The 21,562-nt window shown below is 44.8% G+C and overlaps 1 protein-coding gene across 5 annotated transcripts in view; it reads right to left on the bottom strand.

Annotated features, from left to right (window-relative positions):
* Positions 1-1,088: 1,088 nt before the first annotated feature.
* arid2 (AT rich interactive domain 2 (ARID, RFX-like)) overlaps positions 1,089-21,562 on the bottom strand; it is a 44,801-nt gene continuing 24,327 nt past the window's right edge. For 4 of the 5 annotated variants that reach the window (XM_037760333.1, XM_037760334.1, XM_037760332.1 and 1 more), the window contains 17 exons: positions 18,001-18,219; positions 17,814-17,881; positions 16,207-16,276; positions 15,721-15,971; positions 14,393-14,489; positions 13,250-13,459; positions 12,749-12,913; positions 11,328-11,406; positions 10,793-10,927; positions 10,379-10,578; positions 7,889-10,266; positions 4,502-4,635; positions 4,272-4,410; positions 4,068-4,153; positions 3,835-3,958; positions 3,335-3,426; positions 1,089-2,760 (listed from right to left, as the gene is read on the bottom strand). In XM_037760333.1, the coding sequence (XP_037616261.1) occupies positions 2,649-2,760; positions 3,335-3,426; positions 3,835-3,958; positions 4,068-4,153; positions 4,272-4,410; positions 4,502-4,635; positions 7,889-10,266; positions 10,379-10,578; positions 10,793-10,927; positions 11,328-11,406; positions 12,749-12,913; positions 13,250-13,459; positions 14,393-14,489; positions 15,721-15,971; positions 16,207-16,276; positions 17,814-17,881; positions 18,001-18,219 (4,559 nt within the window). In that variant the 3' untranslated portion in view covers positions 1,089-2,648. The remainder of the gene's footprint in view (positions 2,761-3,334; positions 3,427-3,834; positions 3,959-4,067; positions 4,154-4,271; positions 4,411-4,501; positions 4,636-7,888; positions 10,267-10,378; positions 10,579-10,792; positions 10,928-11,327; positions 11,407-12,748; positions 12,914-13,249; positions 13,460-14,392; positions 14,490-15,720; positions 15,972-16,206; positions 16,277-17,813; positions 17,882-18,000; positions 18,220-21,562) is intronic. The other variant, XM_037760335.1, reaches the window with a different exon arrangement.

Below are 21,562 nucleotides of genomic sequence, written 5' to 3'. Positions count from 1 at the left end.
TACCATTTGTTACACAGAATTGGTGCTAGAATTAACCAATTTTTACCACTCAATTGATACAAAATTATCAATAATCCCTCCAAAATACCACATTAAGACACCAAGACCTTGAGGAACACCATAGAAAAATTAATTGGTACCAAAAATGTTTGACATTTGGAGATTTCTGTAAGAATTGCATTTTTCGGCAATTAGATGGCGAGCACTTCTGTTGTGTAAACTGCTCAGAAACCCCCTTATTGTCAATCTAGCTAGGAAAGCCATCCATCCTCTGAATGCTCTAGGTCTCTAGTTTGTGGCTGTAAAGTTTCATGAGGCTGTGATTATCCTAGAGGTCACCACAGGTCATTTTATACAGTGAGGTCAAGTTTAAAAAAATGGTCTCACTACAATGAAATGTGCTACTATGGGGACTAACATCATCACATATGAATACAGTTGGGCTCATTGGATCCACAAGAGTCTCAGCTTTACAGTGATACCCAAGTTATGTATTTCAAAGACTGTTTAGGGACCCCAGAATGCAGAAATATTCAAATACACCACTTTAGAATAGGCGAAAATAACACATTTATACTGCATGTGATTATCATAAAGTGGGCATGTCTGTAAAGGGGAGACTCGTGGGTACCCATAGAACCCATTTTCATTCACATATCTTGAGGTCAGAGGTCAAGGGACCCCTCTGAAAATGGCCATGACAGTTTTCCTCCATTGTTGTGAAAGTATCCCCTTCTAAAAACCCGATGACATCACAAGTTTGAGACTTCTTCTTCTCTGGTTTCTGCCTTTGAGAGCGAGAGAGAGGAACTCATGTTCACAAATATTGATTGACCTTTCCTCGACCGTGGAAATAACATATTGGAATTCTTAATTTGGGGGCGTGTTCCCCTTTAATTTTCATGCACTCTCAATCCCTGTTGTTGTGCAATGTGGATTTCTTTTTCCAAATTAGTACTCCACAATCTTTCCATGTACCCATGGCAACTGCATTTACCTGGTGGAATACAACTCGACTGTTGCATGCGCTTTGATGGAAAGGAAAATGGGAGTAAAAAAAAATAAAGAAACAAGCGTAAAAACCAAAGCAAAATGTTCAGTGTTTTATTTAAAAACTATAAACAGTCACCAAAGTAAATAAAGCCAATCTCTAACAGACTGTTAGGTCTATGTATAGTCACACATCCTACTGACACCGCAGAAATGAGGATGGTTGGGTTCGCCCCGGTCAGATGCTAATACGACAGGCAGTCATAAATGTTACACAACACACGGTAGAGAGGACAGTCTTGAGGACGTGAGCCGGAATGTGGCATGGTATTAAGAATGAAAAAATAGTACAATAAAACTCCACACTATATTAAGATAGAAAAAAGTAGTGAAGAAAATATCATACCTGCACGTAAAGCAAAGAACACAGGAGAAAACCTGTATAAAAACTCCATGTATTTAAACCAATTTACAAATACAAAAAAATTTTGGTACGCGCACTGTGCCCGTACAATGACAAAACGCTTACAGTGGATATATGTTACTTGTGTGTGTGCGTGTTGAGGGTGGGAAGGGGGCGTGTGAGGGAAGAGAAAGGGAAGAGAATACCTTCAATATTTTTTTTTCTTCTACAAAATGACATGAGATATATTATTCCATACTCTTTCAGCCAGCAAAATGAGTTCTACAAGGTATTATAATACAAAAAATGTCACAGTTCCACAAAAAACTGTTTTTAACCCCCTCCCTAAGCTTTACAGCATCAGTACCTTTGCAGAATTATTTACAGGTTTTTAAGTACATTCATCCACTGCTGAGTATAGAATCACATTAGATACAAGTGACCAGGGATCATAAAAAAAGCAAAAAAAAACAAAAACAAACATACTACTTTATTCAATTCTACCAAAGTAATGCTTCTATTACTCCACAGAGCAAGTTCTCCAGTGGCTGCATCGGCATGAAAGAGGATCTTCTTTATATATATTCACAACATATTTACAAGATTCTTTTTCATTAATTGTAATGGTATTCATTTCAATAATAAATAAGTGAAAATATATTGACTCAAGTAAGAAAACCAAGCTACCAAGTTTCTAAAGAAAAAAAAAAAAAATGGATCTGCGCCAGTTGCCAGCTGCTGAGTCCTCCTCCTCCTCCGTCACCGACCCTAGCCCCGCCCCCTCTCTCCCCCGCCCATCCGTGCTCTTCAGTCGACCGCCATTCGCTCCAACGCACACATCAGTTCACGGGACGAAGAGAAAAAGAAAAACAGAAAACAAAAATGTGCTCATGTTTGGGGTTTCGTCGGTGGAGTCCCTCGGGGAAGCAGTCTTAAAGAGCTCCCCCTGGTGGGCAGCTGGTGGAAGACCCCCGTGGCAGTTTCTTTTTTTTTGTGTGTGTGTTTGTGTGGATGGAGGAGGGCGGGGTGTTTGAACACGGGTTGGCGAGGAAGGAGGTGAGGGATGGAGAGGGGGGGGGTTGGAGGTCGGAGGTTGGAGGGTGCCGGGTTGCCGGGAGCGGCAGAAGGAGGGCCTTCGTTTCCGGTTGCCGCCTACGCTCCCGCCCCTCTGCAGACCCCGCTACGGCTCACCGGTGGCTTCCTCCCTCTCATCTCAGGAGAGAGGGGGGGTTTGTAGAGGTTGTCCTTTTGGCGTTTAAGCCTGGAGCGCGCGCGTCAGTTCGTAAAGGCATTTGGCTAACGTGGTGGAAACCTCCATGTTACTTAGCGCGAGCACAGAGAGGTGCGTCTCATGCCTCTTTACCAACCTGAGAGAAAGAAACAAAACGTAAGTTAGAGTGCTCTTCTACATTCTACACAAAGAAACAAGAAACTATTTATCCAAAACACCAAGAAGTGATCAAAATAACTGAAACATTGAGGTCAGAGGTCAAGGGACCCATTTGAAAATGGCCATGCCAGTTTTTCCTCGCCAAAATTTAGCATAAATTTGTAGTTATTTAGCCTCCTTTGCGAAAAGCTAGTATGACATGGTATATACCAATGGATTCCTTAGGTTTTCTAGTTTCATATGATACCAGTATCTTCACTCTAGCTTTAAAACCTGAACTGAACCCGCTACAATCTCCAAAACTTTGAATAGTGGCCGGACCCAACAGTGGGCCGTCAGTGTTGTGAAGAAAAGAAAGAAAAAAAAAGTGTCGCACAACATAATATCGCAATATTCATTTGTATCGATACTTTCTTACACATCTTTTTTATTTTATCCATACTCGTGTAATCTTTCATGACATCTCTGCTCACCAGGCAAGGGGAACAAACACAGAAGGAAATACCCAGAAAGTTTCACTCAACACTCCTCAAAGCCAGAAGGACACTTACATGCGACCACAGTCAGAGTGCTTGGCGATGTTCTTTAACGTTAAGGCAGCAGTTAGTCGTATGTGTTTGGTCACTGGTCCCTCTTTCTCGTCCTAGGAGAGGAAACAAAACAACAAATGGATTCATGGATTCCACCACAGAGATGAGAGAGATTCAGAAGGAGGGGGAGAACCACAGAAGTGGTTCCCAACATATTGTCCTTGTAGCCCCCTCTACTTGTATCTAAGAAAAAATTGTGTAATTGTATGTACAATCTAATGGAGTTTTCTAACATTAAATCTTTGTGCAGATTCCAGCCTAACAAAGACCTGGAAAAGTCACAGCATTTCCAGTCAATCCTTATCCTGGGTTTGAAGTGAAGGAAAACAGTGGGATTTAAAAAAAAACTTCAGAGCAGCTTACGTCCACCTCGGCCGACCCGAGAGCTTTCATACGAGTCATACAAAAGTGTGAGCTTCGAGGTAAATCGGGGAGGAATGAGGTAGCCTTGTTCTACTCACAGTGAAGTCCCTGAAGACCAGGTTTCGAGAGCCTCTGCGAAGGGCCATGAGAGCTGCGCTCGGATGATTCACGATTGCTTTCGGTGCTCGCGGTGTCGGAGTGCTGCCTGCCGCTGGCGGAGTCCTTTGGAACAAACCAAGCATAAACCCAAACACATTAATATCATCTGTCAAACACCACCATCAGAACACTGTTTAGCCCAGAAATACTGAATAAAGAAAGGTGTATGTACTGGGAAGAAGTCTGATTGGGACTTTGCGCCTGCTGCTCCTCTAGCTTGAGTCCAGCCAGCAAAGCCTCTCGAGAACAGTGCTTATCCTGGAAAAGAAAAGAGTGGAAACTATTTAGATAAATACAACTTATCGTTGTTGATGGTACTATAAAAAAAGTGCATTAAGAAAAACACTGAGCAACAAAACACTGGAGGGAGTCTCACCTGTAGATGCGTGATGAAGGACAGTCTCTGCCGAGGAAAAGGTTCACACCCCTCCCATTGACAGTGGCCTCCATATACACCTTTTCCACCGTGTTGCGTCGCCGCGTGGTAAAACACCCGAGACGGCGTTTCGAACCACCTGGAGAAGAAGAAGAAAGAATTTAAATCAGCAGAGCTCAACAGCGGCTTAGGCTGAAGTTGAATTGCGAACGTCCGCGTCCGACACGTACCGTTTACAGGACTGCCACAGACACTTGAAGTTCTGCCCTGCTTTCCTGGTCTGCTCTGGCGGTGCTGCTGCGGGGCTTTGCTGTGCTGAGAGGTGAGGAGCAGGCTGGGATACAGGGGGCGGGGTAACTGTAGGCTGTTGGAAAAAATATATATGAATTAATAAAAAATAAATGGAGACATCAAGTGACTTTTGGTCACAAAATAAAAGGACTTCTAAATATTCACCAGCTGCAATCGTCCCCAAACTCTACTTGTCGGCTGAGATGTAACCCAAGCCTCTCTAGTGGCAGAAGTTGCTCTCTCAGCTGCTTTGCTATAGGAGGTGGGTATCGGAGAGAGCCACATGGTCTTAACTGGCCTCACCTTCTTAACCTCCAAACATTAACTCACAAGTGATGTGCAATAAGTGCATATTTGCTGGTATTGAGTTTGATTTTGGAAAACTGTTTCCACTAGTCTCAGAGATGAACATTTCTTTTTTATTTAACCTTTATTTAACCTTTATTTAACCAGGTTAGTCCCATTGAGATTAAGAACCTCTTTTCCAAGGGAGACCTGGCCAAGACAGTCAGCAGCAAGAACACAAAGTTGCAGACACAGACACAAACAGAGACAAAAATACAGTCCACAAACACTAAAAGCACTAAAAGAGAACTATCTAAAGACAAATGGGGGGACAAAAAGGAACTTTTGCGGGAGTCAGCTGTACAACAAGGGAAGCTAAAAACATTGGCAGGCCATAGAGTCTGCTTCTAAAGCCTTCATTTTAGATTTTAAAATGTTTAATGATACCAGCTCCTTGATTATCAAGTCATTTTGGAGCAGATTCCAGGCTGAGGGTGCAGAATATGCAAAAGCCCTTTCCCCAATTTTTGTCCGGGCTTTTGGGACAGAGAGCACAGAGAGGTCCTGTGAACACAGTGAATACTGTTCACAATTTTTTCTCCGTAATAAAAACACTTAAGTAGTGTGGGAGCAGACCCAAATGCAAAAAAAGGTTTGGTGAAAAAAGAGAGAGCTATACAAATTTAGTTTTTAATCCCATGTCTTATCTAGCCTATGTATTGGTTGTGTTTTAAATAATTTATAAAATAAACATTTGACAAAAATAACAGTAAAATAACAAAATATGTGAATCACTCGACTCAAATAGTTTTGATCAACAAGTTGCGATTTGCTTTACGTGTACATTTTACGACCACTAGCCTCCGCTTCAAAACAACGCGAGCATGATGATAGAGAAACATGCCTGTATGTCTGCATCAGTCCAGCCCACCACATCAGGCTGGCTAACTCATTCGAATTCAGATCAGTTTATATGATGGAACAGTGGCATTAGAATGTGCCAGGGGTCACTTCTTTTCCCCATCGGCTGGCTACTCCATATCCATGTGGACAGCCCGGGTCCAACACCACCAAGCTGACAAAATTCAGAATTTTGACACAGCGGTTATCAGCCGGCATCATGACATTAATGCAGTAATAGACTACTGTAGCATACCAGACTATGCTGTAATCTGAAATCAAAGTAGTGGCTATATATTGTAATGAGAAACATTATTCTACTCAACCTGCAGACTGCAGTAAACACACACTGTGCCAGCGTCTTAATGAGCCCTGAACCAAATCAGACTTTTCCTTCCATCTCCTACACGGACAGACAGCAATTTGAGTGCCAAACAAGTCCCTTTTCCTAACTGCACATTTGTAATTCAAAGGTATTGTCTGATTTTAGAACATTACAAATCTTAGAGCATAATGTGCCGCTTCAATTGAGTTACATAACGGTGTGTTTCAGCATCAAATACTGGAATCGTGTTAGAAAAGAAACCCTGTAAAGTTTCTCATCTAAACACAGCTCCTACAGGAAAACACACAGCATGCTATAAGCATGGTGTAATGTTTTACCCATGATGCTCGTTTTAGTGTCCGTTTTGGCATCTCACAGACATGAAATAAAAACAATCTCAAGGATTGGCGCCCGAACAAACAAAAACAAAGGTCTTTCTGTAATCTTTGCTCAGTGCTAAAATGCCAAAATGACTGCCAATGGCCCTTCCTGGCTTTTGTTGCTGTATTCTCGACGGCCTCTCTGCAGGTTTAACTTCATTCTGTTCCACAGCCAAAGACATTAGCAATTCATTCAGACAGAGGGAGGCAGTGAATGGAGAAACCAAAGAGCTGGTTCTGCTCTTTCTTGGCGAAAGAATCTGAGGTCATAGCATCTTGAATCACGTTACAAAGACCACAAAACAAGTCTACAAGCTACAGCTGAACTCTGTTTTAGAACAATTTGTAACATGTCTAAAGGCGCTGACACACCAAGCCGACGGCCGGCCATCCGACAATTTGGGGCCGTTGGTGAGCGTCTGTCGACCTAGTTTTTGCGGTGTGTCCCGCATCGTCGGCTCTAGCCTGCCCGAGTCGGAGGTTTTTCGGCCGATTCAGCATGTTGAATTGGCCGAGAGAAACCGCTCTGATTGGCTGACGTGAGGAAAGCGAGCCAACGAGTAAAGTCAAGAGGAAAAACACAGAAGGCTCTTCTCATTTTTCATCTTCATCTTCATCTGATCGGATATTTTCACAACAACACGGCCATCTGGAATGAAGCTAAGTGGCGAGTGGTGTGGAAACGGTCGGCAAGCGCCGCTCTACTTCATGTACATATCATAACGGCTTGTATATCTGCCTTCCTCGGTCTTCTGGTTTCTCTTTCTTTGAATGATGAATACAGACAGGCGCAGAATGTAAGTGCCAACTGGTCTGCTGTAAGTCTTTGCGGCATGTTCCAATGTAACTTGTCGGCCAAGACGAACGCGACGTGGGGCGACGCAACAGTCGGCCTTAATCACTGTTAGTTCTTTGACGTCGGCGTGGTGTGTCTGGGCCTTAACGTCGCGTAAATTGAGTTGTTTAAATGTGCATTAATAGATTTTTTCCCTCAGTCAAAAATAAGCAGATTACAGCTGACTACATTAGCCATCCTAAAAACTGCAAAGAGTATGTGCTACAGTTTGTGTGTACACATGTCAGGCTGGCTACATTCACCTCCAGAAGAGGGATTTGAAATTATGCAAGAAAAAATATATTCAAATCATGAATAAAGAATTAAAACGGAGATGCCTCTTACATGTCTGCTAGACTGAAGGGAACATATGTGTTCTAGTGAATGTAAATACCATAGGATACCCTTAACCAAAACAGTAGGTGGTAAATTAGACACACAAACATAGCCACAGACAACATCCATGACTTGCAAATACTCACCCTCGTGTGTCTGTCACAGACATGCAGACACATTTAGTGACAGCCCTGACATTCAGTCACACTACTAGCAGACATGATAAACGTGGCTTACTGCGAGACTAACCCCTCCAATGACTCACCGTCGAGCCAGCTGCCAGTGTGGGCGAGCAGTTCCTCTGCTGAGTGGCGTTCTCTATTGCTACTTTGGCTACTGTGCTTGGGTCTGTTCCCGCTGGCACCGCCACCATGGTGGCGCTGCTGCCGGCGTTGTTGGGGTCGCTGATGGTGATGATCCGCACCCCCACTTTGTTGGGGATCCCCGAGGACACCGCCGCCGCGCTGCGGTCCTCGTTCTCGGCCGGCCTCTTGAGACCTCGGGGCTCGGAGGCCACTCCGTTTGCGGGACTCTGGGAGGTAACAGTGACGGTGGGGGGGAGGGGGGAGTTGGGGAGCAGTTGCTGTCTAAGCACGGGCGTGGCAAAGGCCGGCCCCATAGGTCCATTGGTTAGTTCCGAGGGAGGCCTGTTGCCTACTGCCTGGGGTCCGTTAGCCAGGCGCTCGGCCTGCTGGGCTTTGGCAGTGTCCTGCTGGGGGGGAGGAGGACTGGGAAGAGGGGGGTCTGACCCGTGACTCCTCTCAGAAGGGCCCACCTCCCCGTTCCCCAAGTACTGTTTGGAAGCAATGTGATTTGGAATGTTTTTGTTTAAGTTGCCACCGCCATCACCCCGATCAAAGTCACACACCCCGTTGACTAGAGTCTTTTTGGGGTCGGGGTTGCCCTCCAGGGGGGTGTTCAGGCTGGGGGAGAGGGCCTGCTTCCCATTCGCAGGGTGACCCTCCGTAGCCGGGCCGTTGAGTGCCCCCTGGCTGTTCCCTGAGTGGTATGGAGGTAGATTAGACTCCATGCACTTCCGACCGTTTAGCAGCTTGGCACCCGCCGCGACATCGCCATTACTGGTTTTGCCGTTGGAGTCTCCTTCTGCCAAAGACGAGTTCTCCATCACCTCTATTTTTCTCTCGTGGATGTGCAGCCCCGTGGCGTCCTTGGCCTCCTCTTCCTTTTGACAAATGATCTTGTCTCCTCTGAGGGGAGCCGGCAGTGGTGGTGGAGGTGGGGGTGGTGGTGGCGGTGGTGGAGCTGCAGCAGCGTGGTGGGGCGCTGCAGTAGAGAACTGAGGAGGGGGAACTCCCGGAGCCACGGCACCCTGGCTCACAACAGCAGCGGTAGAGGTGGTGAAGCCAGTGTTGGGGACCACGGTGAACGTGACTTGTCCAGCTGCCGTGGGGCCCTGGATGATGGTAGCCGCCCCTGAGCTACTTGTGGAAATGAGCTGGCCCGGCAACAGCTGCACCGTCTGGAGGGCCGGGGCTCCTGCAGCAGGAAGCTGACCAGGAACCAGCTGGACATTGAGCTGCTGAGGCTGAGGAGAGGGGTTCTGGGTGGTGTAGCTCGTCTGGTAGATGACCTGCGGACTGGGGGATAGCGTGCTGTTGGGAGGGGGCACCTGTGGAGCGGGTAGGATGAGCTTCCCCCCCGGGGTAGAAGGCCCTCGCTTTGGAAGCAGTAGCTGTTTGATCAAGCTGGACTCGGTGGAGGTAGGCTGAGAGGGAGGAGGTTGGGAGATAAGTTGGAGCGGTTGTTGATGCTGCTGTTGGTGGTGCCGTTTCATGGACAGTGCGTGGCTGACAGTTTGATTGGGCTGGGTGCTGGAGTGAGACGCGGGGGGCGGGCAGGGGCTGGAAGCAGCTCCGGGCTGCCCTGCTATCTGAATAGTCTGGGCGCCGGGAATGGCGGAGGGGTTGGCAAGAACGATCTGGTGTATGGCGGGGCTGTAGCCCGAGCTCGGCTGGGGGTTGGGGCTGACTATTACGACACTCTGCGCCTGCTGCTGAGGCTGCTGGTTGGGAGTGGCTATCGTGGCGGTCGGTCCGCCCGACTGGTTTGGCGCTGGTTTGGGGGCGATATTCTGAAATGTGACGCGTGACCCCTGGGCCACGCCCGCGATACTCAACACCGGACCACCCGCCTGGATGGAAGAAGAGGGCGTCGCCGCCGCACATTGAGGCTCCACCTGGTGGGCTCCAGACAGAGGAGGGGTTTGAGGCAGGGCCGGGTGCTGGGCGATCGGGGGGCACACGCCTTGCACCCTGGCGGTGAGGATGTGGCCCTGCGGTACCTGCTGAAATAGCGTGACGGGCGTCCCCGTGGGGAGCATGGGGGAGTGTTGCAGAGCAGCGGCGGGGTTCTGGGGGCTGTGGTTCTGGGTGGCCGTCGCCGACGTCGGAATCTGCACCACCAGACCGGGTCGGACCTGTTGCTGCTGCAGCGCTGCCACCAGAGGATTCGGCGGTAACTGTGGAGACACCTGCGGGGCCGCCGGGTGACGGGGAACAGTCGGGTGGCTTGAGTGAGGATGCTCCTGTGCAGTCGTGGCCATGGGTGGGGCGGAACCAGTGGTGCTGGGGCCCATGACCCGGACAAACTGGGGTCCAAGACCGGGAGGCCCGAGAGGTAAGCCTGGTCACACATTAACACACAAACAGAACTGTTCAGATCCTAGGCAGCATCTTAGGTGACTAAACAAAATCTGATGCATTTCAAAAAACATGATCAATTCTACTATTTGTACCTGGAGGCGGGGCCTGAGGGTCTCCAGGCGCTGCTGGAGGTGTCACAACTGCTGCCGGATTCTGCTGCTGAGGCTGCTGGTAGTACAGCTGGATGGGCAGTGGGATTGACCGGCGCCTCAGCCCGACCAGGAGGATCTGAACCTGCCCGTTGGCCTTGGGCTCCTCTTGCCGTCGCATTGTGTGGCTGGGAAACACGGTCCTGCGGTGGTGGGAGGAGACACGGGTTCATCACAAAGGGAAATACTCACTGGTATCTTATCTATCATTAACACTATTAAAACAGCTGTGTGTTGTTAGAGCTGCTCTACAAAAGGTAACTGCTGTGCAGTAAAAGGAGAAAACAATCAGGGTAAACACATCGTTGCTCTGCGTAAACATAAAAGCGTCAGACGGGGGAAGGAAACGGGACTGACCGCAGACATTTGAGGAAGCCGGTAGAGTTCAAGATGTTGCTTCGTCCCATTTTACTGCAGGTGGCCAGGTACTCCGAGTACATATCTGATCGAGACACAGAGCCCTCGGCGTTCGTCTCAAAGTGTGCGTTTAGCCTGGAGAGACAAAACACAGACATAAGGGGGGGATCGGTACAACGAAAAATTTGTTTTCTCTCAAAAAGACATTAAATTGTATTTTTCTACTTGTCTATGACTCTGAATATTTATGTCTATATTATGATCTTTTTTGCTGATTGTTTATGCATGTTTGAAAATATATATGTATTATTATTACTCATTATTTTGCCGATACTGTGGTTTATGTGATTATTCTGCTCTTCGTTTTATTTTTCTATTTTTATTTATTTATGTTTCAATTTTATTCTTTGTTTTGAACAATTTGTCACATATACATATATATACATATATATATATATATATATGTATATATATATATATACACACACACAAACACACATATCAGAATTCCCATCTATAGATGAATGAATCTTACCACTGCAGTGTGAATTTTTCTCCATCTAGTTCAACAATACCAGGTGGTGTTTGAGTGGATTGAACCGCGACCCTCGTTACTGAAAAAGACAAAACAAAGACGGGTTTAAAAAACATGAATGCTTCTGTATAACTGATTTAATGCTGAAAGCAAGAGAATATGATGAATTTGTCCGTTGATTCAATCAACTTAAAGTTTGTAGCAATCCCCAGGGTGTCCACTAGATGTCAGCACACTAATAACTGTTGCAGTCCAGTGGAGTACACTTGACTGTACAGGAATGACACCTCCAAGGTTAGCTGGGTTTAGTTCCCACCAAGGGACACCTGTTAAATCACACACACTCAATGGTGCAGTGAGGAGATTGGAAAATCTGCTTTTACATCTGCATTTGTTTATATCATGATGGGCAGAGACAAAAGATAATTACAACTAAAGAGGTGTTCATATTCTTGGTGGTCTTGAATCAATTCCAAGAAATGTCATTAATTAACTGTTCGGTGCTGAAACACTTGCTGGGGCAACAGCTCCAGCAGGAGACCCAAAACTTCCCTTTCCCGGGCCACATTAACCAGCTCTGACTGGGGGATCCCGAGGCGTTCCCAGGCCAGGGTGGGGATATAATCTCTCCACCTAGTCCTGGGTCTTCCCCGTGGCCTCCTCCCAGCTGGTCGTGCCTGGAACACCTCCCTACGGAGGCGCATCCTTACTAGATGCCCGAACCACCTCAGCTGGCTCCTTTCAACGCAAAGGAGTAGCGGCTCTACGCCGAGTCCCTCACAGATGACTGAGCTTCTCACCCTATCTCTAAGGGAGACGCCAGCTACCCTCCTGAGAAAACCCATTTTGTTTGCTTGTACCCGCGATCTAGTTCTTTCGGTCATGACCCAGCCCTCATGACCATAGGTGAAAGTAGATCAAGAGCTTTGCCTTCCGGTTCAGCTGTCTTTTCATCACAATGGTGCGGTAAAGCGAATGCAATAGAAATGCCCCTCCCCTACCATCCTGGCGTCTGGGCACAGTCAAAATAAACAAAGGTGTTTTTTTGGGGGGTTTTTTAAAGCTACATTTATGATTTGGAAAAACTCAATTCTAGATCAAGTTTCGGATAGCTTTAAAATATAATACTGTAGTGAAGATGCAGTATATTACAGATTTCCAGTGGACCGTAATGGCTTAGAACAAATCCAAAGCTATGTTTATTACCTGCAGTATACACTTCCAAAGTCCCTTAATAATGCGAAAATTGACCTGAAATCACGAAGCAACACTAAATAAAAACGAGGTAATTTTACTCTCCTAGTAATTTCCCCGTTTGCCTAGCAGGAGGCCGAGTGTATAAACGCTTGTTAAGGCAGAAAAGATTTGTCACAAGTTTTTAATCAAGGGGCACAGCTTTCCCCCAACGAGCAGACACTCACCAGGCGCTGCTGCTCCCTGCACGGCCGCAGGCACCTGCTCCACCAGCTGTGGTCGAACTTCGGCCGCCTGGTCGGCGCTGGCCTGGTGCTCGATCAACCGCACCGCTGTCAGGGCGTCGGGTCCGAACGTGTGAAGGTCGACCGATACTAACCGCACTAACAGGTCTGACCGGAGAGAAGGAGATAAAAAAATGAAAACACAGTGGTTAAAAACAAGCGGTCACATTTGCGACATTTACCAGATCAAAGAAATGTGTCATTCCTGCGGTGAGAACCAGAACGTAGAAATAAAACATTTGAGACAGTTATTCATGAATGGAATGACGGGGGTGACAAAACTTGGCAGGCAGACACGTTACCAAAACTCTACCAAGCCCATGTGACGCTAGATTTCAAGCTCTGGATTCACTTAAGGAGAATGAACCAAAATAAAAAAGATCAAACCGGCATGGTATGTTTAAAAAAAACAAACTAAAACATGTGACAGTAGAGGATTCATACCTATGCTGTGGTCGACGGAGGCGATCTTGCTGCAGGGTATCTCTCCGAGCTGGGCCAGCAGGTACAGCACCTCCAAGGAGGCCATGAGGAGCATGAGGTCAGGCAGGGTGAGGAGCATTATTACCTCCCTGTACGAGTCCTGGTCCACGTACTCGCAGATGAGCACGCCGTTGTCCTCGGCCTTGCTGAGGTTGCCCAGGATTTCCATGGCTAAAAAAAAAGGGACACACAGAAATACACGTTCAACTTAAGATGCTTCATACAGCATACTTACAATAAGGCCAGGCGCTCTTCTGAAAGCTTGAGAGCGCTTTGGAAGCGCAGCGTTGTTTCAGCTGAGATGCTTTGGTTGCATCTGGTTGCTAAGATACGGAATATCCGCGGCAGTAAACATGTTGGCACAAGGTAGAGTGCTTGCTCGATAGAGAGGGCTTGCTCTGGATGAAGGAAGGCTGAAGCACGTAGGGAGAAGAGGACGGACCCACCGGTCATGTGGGTTCATGAGATTTTATGGGCGAGGAAACATCTCGGCGAGGAATAACATCTTAGATCTGATGTCACTCAATGATCAATATATTTTGCACAAAGAACATTATATACATGTTAAATTACAGTGTTCGAATTACACCGTGGAGGGAAGGAGGGTAGTGTTATTGTTATTGTTATTGTCATCTATAGTATTTCCATAAAAACACACAATTGAAATGATTATGGATATTTAAATAATTGCTTTGATTAAAAAAATCTTGGAAAGTTGTTATGAAGTTAAAAAGGTCATAATTCCCTCTCTAATATCTATTTTATATTGATGTGAAAACATCTCCTTCAAACAACTGGATTTATTCAAGTTTCTCGCCAAAAACTTAATTTTAAGAGATTACATTTGAACGCATCATGATAACGTTGTAATTTACCTTCGCCCAATAGTCCTTTTTCCTGAGCAGACTTTGAACGCCTCATAATAATAAGTGAATGGCACCTCCGTTAACATTAGTAGCTCCGCTATTTAAACAAAGTGACGGAGAGACAGTGACGCAGTGCATTTTACCCAAAGCTGAACATTTTTCAACTCTCGGCGACCAAACATGCAGCGCTCGGTGCAGAAAAAAAAACGCTAAGCGCCTCGTCACGCAGAAAAATCACCTCTCATTTTGAGAAACCGGTCCCTGGACATCAAACATTTGGTGATGGTGTGAAAGATCAGATGAGTCGTCCGAAAGTCAACAGGATCCAGCTGAAGCTGCAAGAAAGCAGACGAGATTAATTCAACGATTCCCACCATCCAGCAACAACTACAACATTTATTATACATACTAGGGACACTCCTTCTCAGATTTAAACACCTATAACTATGAGACTAGCTAATCCCCATCTGTAGTCCCCGGGGCGGAGGCTGAATCAAACAAAAGCATGCCTCATTATTACTATATTTAAAAGCAGCAAGCTGGCCAAAAGCCAAACTACACTAATTCCATCATAACATTAATGATTTGTGTTCTTGGTCACAACATTATAAGCAACCAAAAAGGAGCACTCTTGAAGTATTGATATTATAACAGAAGGCGTTGCAGTATCACATCTGAACCCAACCATCCAATTAATGGCATCAAAGACTTAACTGATTGTATCGGGGACCCTACGCTTACAGTTTCTAAAAATAGATGTGGCTCATCTACATGCATCTCACACCAATAAATGTGATATTAAAATTGAAGCGAGCCCATGTAATGTATTCACTCACTGTGACGGCCGCTAACATTCTCAACGTTCGCCCCATTTCTACATTAAAGACTTTTATTCTACGTTAGACGAGAGGGGTTTGAAATCAATTCATGTCTGTGACAGCTAGAAAATGTGACAGTTCACCTTGGTTAAATAGATATGTAAAACTTGAGGCCTTTACACACCGGGGCGTGGCAAATAAATGACACAAAAATGTGAAATATTCACCTGAGAATATTGTATGTCTAGGGCTTTTATTGTGAAAGGTAAGAACAGAATATTTAATTATTAATTCATCAGATTTTGGAAGAGGATAAAGCCAGCTTGTTAACGTAACTAACCATTGTGTATGTTCAGAAAATTAAACATTGTCAAAACATCATCTTTTGCTATTGTGTTTTTGGTTTGGGAAAGCCTGAAAAGAAAAAGAGCCTCTAAGTTTACAAGGTTTTCTTTTCCCATCAAATGAAACTGATAGCATACGTGACCTGAACTGCTCCAATTCAGCAGGTTTTGGAGCAGAAACGATGGCTAAAGGCCAGACCGTTTACATGTCACAGTAACCTACATTTGGAAACAAATCTCCCTCATCACACACTTTTTACTACATTAAATGAACTAACCCAAATCTATTTTTTTTTTTTTATTTTTTTTTTAAAAAGTTAGCTCCTTTGAAGATGTTTTATTCGGCAAAAAAAATTGGCATTGAGTTTTGACTGAGAGCCCCAAACTGTTATCACCGGACGTACCTCGGCAGCCACGTTGCCCAACGTGTCAAGTCCAAGCTGTCGGAGTGAGATGAGGTTACAGTGGGCACAGAGCAAAAGGAAGCGCAGGCACGTTCGGTTGGCCGCCAGCAGCTTGACATTGGCCTCCTCGAAGGAGAGGTTCCGCAGGATAACGGCGACCTGCAGCACCCGCTGGGCCTCCATGTCACTGATACCCGAGTTCCGCGGCGGGTGGAAGAGGCTCTGCCATCGCTCCTGGCACGACGTACCATCTGCAAAGACGACGTTTTTTTTTATTAATTTTGTTAGAATCATGTATTGGTACTTGTAGTGCCAAGGAGAAAGAGGGGTTAAACACACAACAGAACACATCTCATCACAGTAAACAAAGCAAAGCGCACCAGTGCATGTCGCAGCATTTTAAAGTGTCAATAAATACACAATGGGAGCATGCAGGAGTGTAGCTTTTTATTGCTTTTTGTGGCTTTTAGCACCAAACATGTTTACCTTGTGCTGGGCTGTTTTTGTCCCAGATCAGCTCCCTGACTTCAACGTCCTCCACCACCTCTTTCCAGAACTGCAGAAGAACAGCAACAGTAAGTTAATTGTCATGTTAACAAACTATACGACAGATAACAGACCTGAACTAACTCATCAATCTCCAGTTAAAAAACTATCAAAATAGACGCAACAGAACCAGAAATATTGTCTTTGTTATTCCACATATTCTTCTTCCTTTTCAAAACCTACATTACCCATGATGCAACTCAACCGCCAACAGTCTGGTCAGAGATTCAGGTGTGTTATGCTAGTGCCGGCTAATGTAGCCTGGGGCCTCTAGCCTCAAACAGAGATGAGGAGCGGGCTACAGAGGTCAGGTAACTCCACACTAGGGATGTCATGACACCAGAAATGTAGTAGTTGATACCAATACCAGTAAAATTCCACGATTCTCGATACCACGGTAAAAAACAAAACAATAAATCCCATGTACCTCAACAGACCCTCCTTCATAACCATTAACTTAATTTTACAAGATGACATTTGAACACATCATGAAAACGTTATCATTTACCTTTGAATAATATTTCTACAATATTTTTTTTAACTTTTACTGAATAGAGCTTGAACGCATCATAATGCAACACAAAGCACCTCCGTACGTTAGCTGTTAGCTCCGTGCACGACTGTGCCCCACCGGCTGCTAGCAACCAACGTTAACTAGCTCTTCTTCTGACTATTTCAACATGGATTTGTTGTTTACGAAGTAACATTATCAGGGAAATTACCTGATAATTACCTAATTACCTGCGGTACTGTAGAAAAACAAGTTTTCAGAGTTTTGGCATCGACTTGGTATAGAAGTATCGGTTCTCGTGACATCCCTACTCCACACCTTTTTTTTCATTTTCAAACTTGTAGTCTTCAGCTCCGACCAACGCTGTGTCCTCAAGTGATCAGTCACTTGAGGACATTTATCAGACTTCCCACAGCTAACCTCTGGAGCCACAAAAGGCTTTACACATTATGTTTTCACAGTACACTTTGATGATCCTCTTTAATCTGCCACTAGCACCACGGTATTGTTAATTCTTTGGAAACTTAAACACATATTTAACCATAATCATGAAAACTTGCACTTTACTATTAAGACCAGCATTTCCCCCGAACACAGATCAAAACCTTTTGAATTAAAGTGTCACTGAGAAAGACACTGGATTCCTATTGACTGTGACTTCTGACTGCTCTTACAGACTAGCAGCCATGGAAATGCACTCATGATTGAGGATAAATTAAATACTACATTTGCATTATTCCTGAGTCATGACTTTATTTCCATATGTGCCTCTTAGATTGAGTGAGATCAAAGTGGATTGACCTCCGTTCTGATTTAAAGACGTCTCAGAGAAAACTGCTCTCTGAGGTTCCTCTGTTAGGAGTAACCGCTAGATTTTCACACTGTAAAAGGGTGAAATAGATGCTCTGTGGCTTTTTAGTAAAAGCAGGATTTAATATCTATATATAGTGGCCAAACCAAAGAGACATATATTTAGCAGACAACTTGCAGAAGACAAAAAAAAGTCACACAAATAATGACTTTTATTCTACTTTACCCTGACAAAGTCCCGGGAGGTTTTCTCCTTCCAGTCCATCCCGAATACCCCGGAGAAGCTGCCTAGCGCTGCCAAAGACACAGAGAGAGAGTGTTAGAGTATCAGTTCAGCATTATTTGACTTTTCTATCCTGCTGTTCAACATTAGAAATAAAGAGCACAATACTGAGCGAGGCTGGGAAACGTACAGTCGTCGAAGACGCCGGCGTGGGCCAGCAGCAACGTGACCAGTTTGGGGTCCTTGTCCAGCTGCATGGCGTGCTTGCTCTCGTTGGAGAGCAGAGTGCAAACGTTGACAGCGAAGTCCACTTCGTTGGGTAGGCCCGAAAGGAGAGACAGCACCAGTTTGTTGTAGTCGCACGGCGGAACGAAATCCGACGACAGTCCATAGCTTTGGCGGAGATAGTCTGGAAGAGAAAGGAAAACGGGTTACTTTACATATTCCATTAGAAAATCTAGCATTTAAACGTCTGTGAGGTGAGAGAAATGTCTTTGACTTGTTTCTTACTACAGGACTCTATATAATGGTGTACACCCACTTAAGTGTTTCACCGTTTTACCTCTCCACCAGACATCCCTTTTCGACGGGGAACTGAAGCCATCATCTACGCTGTCATTAAAGCCACCAGACTCCATTAAAAAAAACAGTAATTTTACCTCACAGAACACAGGAGTTTCTGGTCTACCGCTGCATCGATCGGTTAGTTTGGTTGTGTTATTGTGTGACATTCGGATCTGAACTAACGCGCAAGATCTACAACAGTGTTTTGCTTAGCTTCCGTGCCTGTACTCCCTGCCTGCTACTGACTATAAGGATGTACATATACTGTACATGCAGCCACATTGTCATGCAGAAACCTACGTCACATCACGGGAGAAAACGTTTTTAGAAGGGCTTGGGGAAATTAGCATTTTGATGCTAAATCACGCACCACAATTTGAATGTTTTGATTTGAATACCACTGGGAAGCTACAGAATGATATAAAAACCAAAAAAAAAACAAGATAATGGAACTGCCCTTTAATGTCTACAGCATAATGTTGATGATGTGAAACATAAACTACCGTTGTGGCATTTGACCTTTAAGCGCTCGTCTCTGGAGGAGACACAGAGAAGAAATGGAGCAAACAACACTCACTGTAGAGAGTTTTAAAAGACACCATTGCATCATGTGAATATAGCAACAGAGCTGCAGAATAAAAACCAGTGGTTGCCCTAGTCTGTTCTCTTTTGCCTCTGCACACCGTCAGCCAGTTTAACTCTGATTTATTTCTCCTTTAACAGAGTTTAAGCAAACCAAATGGGGCATTAAGCTGTTCAGTGAAAGCCGTCTTTAGTTCAAATTAGTTGACACGAGCGTTCTCTAACTTTTAATTGTGTTTGTCTTTGTCTCAACCTCCATGATAGGCTTTTTTTTCCCTTTTTTTTTATAATTAAAAGAGGTCTAATCCTAAATAGCGGAGATCCCTGTGTGGGGAGAAAGAATCCTGACTTGAATGTAACTCAATGACAGATGATGTGTGTGAGAAAGTGCAATCATTTTGTCAACAAAGAGCCACCTTTCCTCCCTTCCTATGGGTGGATTTTCTGCCATCAATCATTTGTGAGCATAGGTGTCATTTTTCCATACGGTGGATATTTCAATTTGGTGCAGGCTCTTTTGTAGACGGCTGCCTCTGGGAACCAATCATAAAGCAGAGGAGTCCCGCTGAGTGAATTTGATTTCCATGCTGAAAAAAAGGTTTGTGCAGGCAAATGCGATTCAGCCCCAGTTTGCTATTATAGCAGCAACCGCTCCCATTCAGAAACCCTGCCTGTGTCTGCTCATGCTCCAACACCTGCAGGGAGCCGGCGCTGTACAGAGGTGGTTGAGAGGACTGCTATTTGACAGAGAGGGCTTCACGAGCAGAGCGGATTAAACGTCGTCGCAGGCCTACGACCAAAAACATGATAAGACGACGGGGAAGGCCACAGCTCAGTGAGAGATTTACTGTCAAATAATTAGCCATCATTGAGCCTGCCGAGCCAACATAGCACGATTTCAGCCTGCCTGTCCTACTGCATTACAGTTTACATTTACATTCAGAGCCGGGGGTACAGACAGAGTTCAGTTAACGGAACCGTAATAGACCAATAAAATCAGCCAGGCAGATATACTAGCTTACTGCAGATGCATCGATATCAGTGCATATGTCAGAAGATGAGTAACAAGAAAATTTAGTACTGTACAGAAATGCCAAGCTAGGTTTCAGGTCATTCAGAAAGCGGATCCGTTTTTGGCCCCCCAAACAACTCCTGAGGGAATATCTGGCTCTTAAGCTGCTAAACACTCCAATTGACCCTAACCCAAGTCCTGCCCCTTTTTCGCTCTGTGCTCCAGCAACAGTTGAGCAAGCTTGGAGGCCGGCAGAAACCTTGGTCAACTTTCCCCATTTCCTGTTGGGATATGCTATGTCTTTTCAAAGGTAACATTACTATGTAAGTCATATTACATTGATTTCACTGCAGCCTCCAGCAGCATGTCAATCTCAAATCAAATGCTCGCGCAGGCAGCCTGCGTTTTGGTTCGCTTGGAAACAGTCCGAGAACACCTCTCGCAAGCGGTCTCGGACTGGTTGTTTTGATCCACTGCCCAAACAAACCAATCAAAATGGACTAAATGTTGGCTCGTGAAAGCAACCTTATATCATGAAAAATGGTATTTTCTCAATGCTTGTGCATATGCTTTTGGGTATCTGGAGTGCCTACCAACCCACAAACTGTGAAACAAGACAACCCAGTCAGTTCTTTGTGGGCTGTCTAGATCAGAAAACATGTGATTTGTGATGACAAGTCATTCAGATTTGGCTCCCCTTCCTATGTCACATGCAGGCTCGTTAGAATATACCGCCTGCAGCATGAGAACTAAATTTGCAAAGGTGCAACATATTTTTCTCAGAAGCCAATCAGAGCAGACTGAGCTTTTTTCCGGAGGGGCTCTTAAAGAGACGGAAGCGTTTCAGACAGAGGGTGAATACAGGTATATTCTGACAGGCAGGATGAGAAAAATGATTTAATGTTTTTTTTTAACATTAAAGCATGTAAACATGTTCTAGTAGAAACCCAAAATACAAGTATGAACCTGAAAATTAGCATTTGTTTCCTTTAAATAAAACAAGCCATTTCACTAGGGCATTTTAAAGTATTTTCTGACACTTAAAAGTCTTATCGATAACAAATATTTAATATATTTAGAATATATATATATTTTTTAAATAATACATCCACAGACCTTATAGAAAGGTGTCGGATATAAAAGTATGGTTTTTCCTAAAAAAAAATTTGTTTGTGAATTAACCATTTTAAAAATGTTGGCGGGTCCAAAATGAATGTTTTGTTTATCTCTGTGGAAGATATCTGACGTTTGGTTCCCACTTCTAACGAGGCTTGGTAAAATGACGTTGGTATCACGTGGTATCTCTGGGTCGTCAAATAGTGTGGAAAAAAACGGATAAATGGCTGAGATTGACGGTAAGTGCCTGGCAATGACTTGTTATGAAGTGAATGCAATGGAGTGGAGGAGGGAGAGTGTGACATCTAGAAGCTGAATGTTATCCATAGCACCGTAAAAGAGTAAAATATTTATATTGGTTTCATCCCTAGTATGACAATGTGTGTGTTCACCTGGGCTTGTCGGCAAATATTCAAATCGCTAAAAAAGATCCACTCCAGCGCTCCCTACAAGCAAAGCATTATTGAAGCATTATCAC

Source organism: Sebastes umbrosus, chromosome 23 (assembly GCF_015220745.1).
Source record: "Sebastes umbrosus isolate fSebUmb1 chromosome 23, fSebUmb1.pri, whole genome shotgun sequence".
Classification (NCBI taxonomy): Eukaryota; Metazoa; Chordata; class Actinopteri; order Perciformes; family Sebastidae; genus Sebastes; species Sebastes umbrosus.
Note: the sequence above shows the minus strand (reverse complement) of the source record. Positions and strands in the feature narration are given on the sequence as shown.